Raw genomic sequence first — 9856 nt, 5'->3', positions numbered from 1 at the left:
GTGTATTTATGAATGCCCATCTTAGAAGCTGTATTTGGTAAGCTGTTGTGGTTTTATTGGATTGTGCCTACTGTTTAGTAACTAATGCCGTGGAACATTTTATCAGTTGTTTTATGGAGGTAATTACATATCTTTTTAGGGAAATCTATATTCAAGCCACTCTTTCTCAGTAAAAAAGATGCTGCCTGGCCAAAAAAAAAAAAAAAAAAAAAAAAAAAAAAAAAAAAAAAAAAAAAAAAAAAAAGCAGCAAATGGTAGAAATAACTCATGTTCCCACCCACAATTGAATTAAATAACGAGATGAACTCTCCAATTTAAAAGGGTAATTGGCAAAGATCTCTACCAATATATTCAAAATTATCTGTGTGTTCTAGCCAGGAACACAGACAAATTATTGATATGTGTATCCTTCAAGTCCTTCCTTTGAATTCTTGAACAAAAATAGCATCATTATGTTACTCTTTGTACTGAAGATTTTCAGCATCTAGAGACTTCAAGTAATATTGTGATTTTTGTTGTTGTTATTGTTGTTCTGAATTTTTGTTGATTCCTGATGTTAAATCAAACCTCCTATTGTGTCCATAGTATTTACCTTTTACCACTTATCATCATTGGAGAATATAAAGGGTAGTTGTGCAGAATGTTAAAAAGGAATATTTTCTCACTCGTAGTTACTGTTCAGTTCCAGGCCAATCACTTTGTATAAGCCATGCCTGAGTTCTTTGTTCTTGAGTGCATAAACCATGGGGTTCAGAGCAGGGGGAATAACGTTGTGCAGCACGTTCAACAGAACCGGGATGAGGGGAATTTTCATTCCTGCACTGTGAGTGATGGAAAGGACAACAATGACAGTGTAGAAGAAAAGGATTAGAATGAGGTGAGAAGTACAGGTACTTAAGGCCTTGGATGCAGCTTCTGCAGAGTTCAGCTTCAGCACAGACCGAAGAATCAAAGCATATGAAATCATAATCAAACCCAGGTCACCTCCCATGATTGCCCAAGCCAGGACCAGCTGGTTGATGCTGTTGATTCTCCTGTCGTCACAGGACAGGCTAGTGACCCCCAAGTTAGAGCACAGGCAGTGATCGATTTGATTCTGGGAACAGTAATTTCTCTGAGCGGCCAACACAGGTACTGACATGGGAGTCCCACAGTTTCTGATTACCATAAACAAAGTTGCTTTGATCACAAAAGATTCAGTGACTATTGAAGTGTATCTCAGTGGTCTGCAAATAGCTACATACCTATCTATAGCCATGCAGACAAAGATACCTGACTCCATGGCAACAAAGCAATGGATGGCATACATCTGAGCAAAGCACTCTGGGAGGCTGATAGTCTTAGCATTGAACCATAAAATGGCTAAAATCTTAGGCATGATAGTAGTTGCCAGGCCCATGTCCACAATAGCCAGGATGCCCAGGAAATGGTACATAGGCTGGTGTAGTGACACTTCCTGGTAGATTATGGTAATGATAAGTATGTTGGCAATGAGAGCCAAGACATAGAGCAGAGCCAGTGGCAGGGAGAGCCAGTGCTGCCAGCTGTGGATGCCTGGAAATCCCATCAAAATAAACTCTGACACTTGGAATCTAGAGCTGTTGGAATTGGTCAGATCCTGGAACATCTCTTGCTAAGAGGGAAAAGTTGATGTTAGTTTAGATTAGCAATGTAATATCAAAAATGAATTTAACACAGATCTTTATATTTAGGATGATCTGGCAACTTCATTATTCTCATCCTTCCACTTTTATTAGTCAGACACTTGGTTTAGTCAGATATGTGATTAAATAAATTCATCTCTGTAAGGTGGAACATTCTCTTTGTTAATTCAACAAGTCATCCTTCAAATTCCATAATAAAGACTGTATTTGTGCTATCTTAATACAGACACATGGGATATTACAGACAACCAGAACCTTGCTCGCTGTCACCCTTATAGAGGCCATGCAAGCAATAAAGATAACAGGAATGTGATATCACATCCCTGTTTTTTAATCCAGTTTTGCTAATGTGCTAATTGCTTCCTTAAGCTAATATATATGGGATGAAAGTTTTTGAGACTTTCTTGCATATGAAATTACATTATGACATATATATGCATACTTTATTCATATAGTTAGTTTAGAATGAGATTACATATATTTTAAAATGTAAAATCATTAAATTATGCTGAGACATTGGATTAGACCTATTTATACTAAGGAAACTGATTTAAAAAAAAAACATTAAAGTCCTCTCTAAAGCTAGATATACACTTAAAAAGTAGTATAATTTGAAGGTCTGTGATGTCTAAGTTCTGTTGATTGTTTATAAGTAGTTTACCCTATCTGTGACAATTATTTTGGCTCTTGGAACAGTTCATTCAAGCACACTATAGTTCATGAAACACAATTGAAAAATATGTATAAAAATGTCTGTTTCAGAACATATATATGTATGTGTGTGTACTTATGTACATACATACTTTAGAAATGTGGGTGTGGCTGTAGCCATCCTGATGTAACATAATCCTACTGGGAATCTCACACTGAAGTACCAATGTTAAATTCAACTCTCTATCCTTTAGGAAAGCTCACCTTCATCCTTGTCAGATCTAATGTGAAAGAGCCTGTAGCATTTGTTAAAATTCCTGTTTAGACTAAACTTCCAGACATCACAAGAGACTACTTAGTGGGTAGGGTGATGGGAAAATTTGATGAAAAATTTCTCCCTGTTCACTTTTCCTGCCTCTTCCCCCATTTTTCACTGGAGTGTCATTAGACATGGCTCGAGGTAACTTTTTCTGCAACAAGAAAAATAATACAAGACAAGCTTACTTATAAGGGTGGTCTCTGAGACCTCTTCCTGAGTCATGATAAAACCTTAGAACCATATAGGATTTGGTAGAAACCTCAAGTGCATCATAATCTGGAGATGATGATGATTGCTTTCACAGAGGAAAAGACAAATGGCCTTATAACTGAGTCTTGGCTGGTCTTTGCTAGCTGTATTCTCTTAGGTTATTTCTCACTTGCTATTTCAAAGTTTATGTGCCAGCATCCCTCTGTTCTCTGAGGTGTTCTCACCCCTACCACCCCTTCAAATCTGCCTACAGATTTGCCTTCCTCAGCAAAACTCATCTCTTTTCTTGGAGAAGATAAGTAACTACCATTAAAGGTTGCTATAAAATGGAATTAGAAAAATGATAAGCCTGAGGTAAGAATATATTTATTATGGGAATCCACCTGCTTTGATATTTTAATATGACAGGAGTATGAAAATCCGTTACTGTACTCAAACATCCATAAAATAACACAACTTTTAATGGACATACTTAATTCATATTTATATTTTCAGAATCAAAGAAGGTATTATAGTCCACTGATGTTAACAAAAGTTAACTAATGAATGATTAATGAACTGAGAAATCAACAAAGGAAAGTAATATAATAAAAATTTAAAGACTATTAAATTGTTGTCCATATATAATTTCATTGAAAACATGAGGAACTCTACCAGCAGACATAAAAAAATGTTAAGTATACTTTATAAATAGGAATAAATAAAAATTTCAAAAAAATTTTATGTTATAAAATAGAGAAATTGTGAGGAAGTCCTATAGTAGTAGGAAAAAAAACACGAAGAGAAACAAATATTTTGTTCTGTGCAACCCCATCAATTCTTTAAAATCTAATAGAAGGACTGTTGAGATGACCCAGAAGATAAAGGCACTTGCCCAGGAAGAAGCCCAGCAACCTAAGTTTGATCTCTGGGACTCACATGGTTAAAGGGGGAAAAAAACAACCAAACAGAGTAACTACATCTACCACTTCTCAGTCCTGCAGCTAAGACCAAGTATGATATAATTAATGCTGGTACTGTCAAATTGCTTTATCTCTAGGTTCAACACAGTTTTCCACAAGCAAAATAATAGGACATGCTGAAAATGCCTTCTTCAATCTGTTAACCCACAATGTAAAATAAAATAATGGAGAACCTAATTAATTCAGTCTGTGAGCTGATTCTGAGTCCCTGCTTGTATCTACTTTGTCAATAATCCACAGTCTGTACACAGTTGTACAATTTGCACCGTAGACAAAGAAATTAACACTGATTATTGACATAAAAAGTCTTTCCTTTTTTTAAAATTTCCTTTTAAAAATTGTCACCACGTTCCTTCTGTCAGGTTTATGGATTTTTATGTCACGAATGTATCACTACAGAAGCATCTGTTCTCATTGGTTTGTATTCAACATTACATTTAAAATTTTCCTTCCAAAAAAATTATTAAGAAAACCAAGAACTCAGAGCTAGAGATGCAGCTCAATGGCTAAGAGCACTGACAGCTCTTCTAGAGAACATGGGTTTGATCTCCAGCACCCACATGGCTCACAACCATCTGAAACTCCAGTTCCAGGAGATTTAATGCCCTCTTCTGGCCTCCACAGGCACTGCATGCACATGGTGCATAGACATACACATAGGCATACATGTAACCTACACAAAACAAAATAATAAAATGAAAAAGCAAAGCTTTTAAAAAGAAAACTAAAAATGTGTATGTCTACACACAAACATTTATACAAACACATGTACTTATAACTGATTGCTGTGCAACTAAGACATACTTTGAAATTTACTTGAATAGTTAAAATAGTTACTATAATGTAACATGCATATAGAAAGCATTCATACTAAAAATAAGTTTATTATCAGAATGAGTACATTTTGTAGCCAAGAAACACAATCGACTTTTGTTATGTTAACTGCCCATCATTTTTTCTTTCTTTTCTCCACAATGTAACAGATCAAGAATATTAGCAGCTAACACTGTAAATCAATTTTATCTTTAAACCTAATTTTTAGTTATGGAAATGAAAAAATCTGCATAATAAAACAGTATAACAGATCTGCTTCTTGCCTATAAAATTGTCACAAGATGGGCTGGAGAGATGGCTCAGTGGTTAAGAGCGCTTGTTGCTCCTGCACAGAATTCTGGCTTGGTTTCTAGCACCTTCACAAATAGCTCCTAGCCATCCATAACTCCAGTTCCAGAGAATCCAGGCACACACATTGTACACAAACATATATATGTATACAAAGCACTCATACACATAATATGAAATAAATAAATTTAAAATTTTAATTGCCCCCAAAGAAAGGAATCTTTATTTCTTTCTCCTTCACAACGTATAAACAGATAGACTTTTAAGTTTTCATAAGACAGTGACAAATAGAAAAACTGGGGGGAATGTGAATACCCCTAAGCTGGGAAGGGGAATTATATGCTGTAGGGGCAATGTGCTGTATTCTGAAGTGATTATTACTTAACATGTAAGATAACTGTCCTGTTTATTTCTATTGTGTTTCCCTTATAGACAGATATAAATTAATAATTAGTGTGTGGTTTAATGATATACAAGTAATTTTAGTCTTTTCAATATGATTTCAAATCTTTGAATAAAAGATACATTATGATAACAAATAACAGAGTGCTAACTACGAAATGATCTATACATTTTCAACACATATAAAATGTTTTCAATACTAGATCACTTTTCTGAAAGAAAAAAGTCATTACTCTGTGTGTAAGAAGGTCTATTGAAGCAATAGGTTTAAACATAAATATCATCACTTAGAAAGAGATAACTTTGCAGGGATCTACTCTTTATCCTTACCCCAAGCCCCACAGATGATCAGTTTGTATCCTTACTTGCCTGCCCCAAAACTTGAAAAACATCTTCTCTGAACATGGTAGTGGGTTCATCTGGACTATTTAGACATCTAAAGTATTTTTTGAAACATGATAACTACTTCCCTTTGGACCTGAGAAAAGTTAATTATTTTCTCTTTCTGAAAAGCAGTAAAGGCAAGTGAGAAGCAACAATGCTCTGAAAATATGGGGAACTCATTTCCAGCTGCTTCTTCCTGCCCTGTGATAATATAACATGACTGGTGCCATTTCCAGTGATTCCATTTGGTCATGGAAAACATCAATATTTATATTCCCTATGAAAGGCTACACTGAATTATCATCTTAGAAATTAGGAAATACACATTGCACAAGAAAAAGCAAATTAATGTCTTTTAGCTGAATGATTGAAATCTAATCTATAGTTCTGGAAATGAATGCTCCAACCAATTAGTATTTGCTCAAAGCCTCTCTCCATGTGTCTACTCCTAACAGCAAAAGCATGTTGGCACTATCTCCCCTCCCGCCTTACCCGGTGTAATGCCTACTTCCTGGATATGAAAACAGTGAGCAGAGTGCCGCCTGGTCCAAGAGAGGGTCTTGGCCAAAAACCATCTGATGCTGCTATATATGTGTGTGTGCATCCCTTGACATCTCAGTCCCTTGATAGTTACACATTTGAACTGACTTAGCCTTAAAGTGAAAATCCATGTTATATTTACAAACTTTAGAGTTAAAAGTGCCTGTATGAAGATCAACACACCCTGCGTAGGAGTAAGGGTGGGGGATTTCCATTCTTACTACATCTATGATGCTCATAAACAACAGAATATTTTCATATTCATATATCAGTTGGTACACATGCATGTGTGTGACTGTGTATACACATGAGAAAGGCAAAGACTCTGAATTAAAAGGCATAATTAATATCATTTCACAGATGTTCTTTCTGCCAAGGGGACACAATTTTTTTTAATATACATAAAAGTGTCTCAGACTCATACACAATTACATTTTCCTTTAATCATAAATGGTTTCACATGTCCATTTTAATTAATTTTATTGTGTTTAGTAATGTCCAAGCCAGGCTAATGACTTTGAGAAAAGTGTTAGATAACATGACTTGTGGTTTTTCAAGAAATTTATTTTCAGTGAATGTGATGGCCCATACCTTTAATCTCAATACTCAAAAACAGAAGTGAGCAGACCTCTCAGAGTTTATAGCAAGCCTAGTCTATACAGAAAGTTCTAGTCCAGCCAGGATCACAAAAGTAAGACCTTGTTTCAAAAATAATTATTTTAAGCGATGTGGAAGATAAATATTAAGATGCTATACAGATTTTTCAAGGATATTGCATATTATGCCCTTAAGATTAATTAGTACAATCAGACATCTAGTTTTGAGAAAGTCAAGATGATGTGTGTTTTCTCCCTTTTAGTCTCCTTTGACATCCAGCTTAAGCACCTTGTATAAGCCTTGTTTTAATTCTTTGTTCTTAAGTGCATAAACCATGGGGTTCAGAGCAGGGGGAATAACATTGTGCAGCACGTTCAGCAGAACCGGGATGACAGGAACTGACATTTCTGCACTATGAGTGATAGACATGACAATGATGACAGTGTAGAAGAAAAGGATTAGGATGAGGTGAGAGGTGCAGGTACTTAAGGCCTTAGACGCAGCTTCTGCAGAGTTCAGCTTCAGCACAGACCGAAGAATCAAAGCATATGAAATCATAATCAAACCCAGATCACTGCCCATGATTGCCCAAGCCAGAACCAGCTGGTTGATGCTGTTGATTTTCCTGTCATCGCAAGATAAGCTAGTAACCCCCAGGTTAGTACAAAAACAGTGGTTGATTTGATTCTGGGAACAGTAATTTCTCTGAGAGGCCAATACAGGAACTGACATGGGAGCCACACAGTTTCTGAGGGCCATAAACAAAGTTGCTTTGATCACAAAAGATTCAGTAACTATTGAAGGGTATCTCAGTGGTCTGCAAATCGCTACATATCTATCTATAGCCATGCAGACAAAGATACCTGACTCCATGGCAACAAAAAAGTGGATGGCATACATCTGAGCAAAACATTCATTGAAACTGATAGTCTTAGCATTGAACCATAAGATGGCTAAAATCTTGGGCATGATAGTAGTTGCCAGGCCCATGTCCACAATAGCCAGGATGCCCAGGAAATGGTACATAGGCTGGTGTAGTGATGCCTCTTGGTAAATGATAGTCACGATAAATGTGTTGGCAATGAGAGCCAAGACATAGAGCAGAGCCAGTGGCAGGGAGAGCCAGTGCTGCCAGCTGTGGATGCCTGGAAATCCCATCAGAATGAACTCAGATACCTGGAGCCTAGAGCTGTTGAAATCTCTGAGCTTCTGGAACATATCTTGCTAATAATAAAAGGTGCCACCGTACTATTCCTGGTTATCTGTGTGACCGTGTTGGATGCAGAATTACCCAGGGTATGATACTGAGGGATGCTTTTGCGTCTTCATCTTTCCATTCTGTTGTCACTGACACTTATTATTCTTATGATGCAAGAACTCTTGTAGTTGGTACATTATATTTTTAATTCGTCAAATAACCAAATATTCTATGGATCCTGTTTTCCCTCTATTTCCTAATTGAGAAACAGAAAATTAGAAGAAACAGGAATTTTGATTATGATCTTCCATGTGGTAGGTCTTGACTCTGTGCATGGTGGAAATAACCAGTATCACAGTGTGATGGCTGTATTTAAGTTTCTTTGGTTTCTTTAGAAACCTAAAATATAGACTCCGATGGAAACTTTTATGCATAAATTTCTCTTTGCTACAATCTTAGATTGTAGTGTATTTTAGAGCAGAAATCTTTCTACTTACGTGTATGAGAAACTTTTATTAATAGTGTGTACACATGAGCATATAATTAATCAAATACTTATTTATCTCATAATAGGAAATAAGCTAGAGTGTGGAATGTGGATCTAATAGTTAAGTTTTGTTTGCTTTTATTTTTCTTTTGTTGGCTGTGTGTCGCATTTAGGGTTTCCTACATGCTGGATATTCTGCCACTGATTGATATCCAAAACAGTTAACCATTAATATATTTATTGTTATGCGATGTACATTCACAGATTAACATGATACATTTATGTGAAACTAGATGCATTATAACGAGATGAATGCCCTTGGGTGAGCAGGAAGTACACCAGCTTCCCCACACTCCTTGACGGCCAGTTTTCTCTCTCCTTGCTAAAGGAAGCCAAGATCTTATTGTAATCAACTTTGCCTTTTTATACAAAGACCATTAAAAAAGTGTATGTAATAAATTACACAGAATTATATACTTACTTTTTTAGCTTGAAAATTGTCACAGATTATTTTTTTAAAGATCATTGCTTATCACTGCCCCCCCCAAAAAATAGCAGTCAACATTTTTTTTTCATTTTTTTGGAGACAGAGTGTCATTATTTAGCCCGACTGTCCTGGAACTCACTAGATAGACCAGGTAGGCCTTGAACTCACAGAGATCCATTTGCCTCTGCCTCCTGAGTGCTAGATTAAGGGCATGTGCCATCACACCCAGGAACAGTCAATTCTCAATGCATTTGTTCATGCATCACAGCTAACTTGGAAGATCAGGGAATCCATGAACACGTGTGAGTGGAGAGTATGAAATGGGCTGGAGGGATAGCTCAGCCATTAAAAGCTAGGCTCACAACCAAAAATGTAAGAAAATATGAAATATATCTCCAAGGTGACTTATTCTGTATCCTTAAGTTTATTTTCCACACGTGAGATAAATGCCATTTATATTCCCCATGTTTTCCTTTTTGGTATAGTTCTAATGACTATTACTTGTTACATCTTCAATATATTTTCAAACATCTCTTTCAAGGATTCAATCTCATAATGACTGGCATAGCTGTGTCCACTGGAAATGGCGAGAGTCACGAAGCTAGCACAGCTGTGTGACACAGTTCCAGCAGAGCTGAGCTGAGTGCTACCATCACTATCATGCTGTCTCCCACTTTCAGTTTTGGTCTCTGTGTGTTGCATGTTTGGATGATGGGCTTTCTACGTCATAATTCATTTAATGCCTTTCCCTGAGAAAATTATGACTGAGTCTCTTTAGGAAAGTCCTAAACTTATTACACCTCCTTTAGGGAGATCATTTTATCTGGCCCTAT

The 9856-nt window shown here is 36.4% G+C and overlaps 2 protein-coding genes across 2 annotated transcripts; both read right to left on the bottom strand.

Annotated features, from left to right (window-relative positions):
• Positions 1 to 661: 661 nt before the first annotated feature.
• On the bottom strand, positions 662 to 1627 carry LOC102906102 (olfactory receptor 56B2-like). The gene has a single exon (XM_006979095.1). The coding sequence runs from the start codon at positions 1625 to 1627 to the stop codon at positions 662 to 664; it is 966 nt and encodes a 321-aa protein (XP_006979157.1).
• A 5482-nt stretch (positions 1628 to 7109) lies between these two features.
• On the bottom strand, positions 7110 to 8069 carry LOC102913918 (olfactory receptor 56B2-like). The gene has a single exon (XM_006979037.2). The coding sequence runs from the start codon at positions 8067 to 8069 to the stop codon at positions 7110 to 7112; it is 960 nt and encodes a 319-aa protein (XP_006979099.1).
• Positions 8070 to 9856: the final 1787 nt, after the last annotated feature.

This window comes from Peromyscus maniculatus, chromosome 1 (assembly GCF_049852395.1).
Source record: "Peromyscus maniculatus bairdii isolate BWxNUB_F1_BW_parent chromosome 1, HU_Pman_BW_mat_3.1, whole genome shotgun sequence".
Taxonomy (NCBI): Eukaryota; Metazoa; Chordata; class Mammalia; order Rodentia; family Cricetidae; genus Peromyscus; species Peromyscus maniculatus.
Note: the sequence above shows the minus strand (reverse complement) of the source record. Positions and strands in the feature narration are given on the sequence as shown.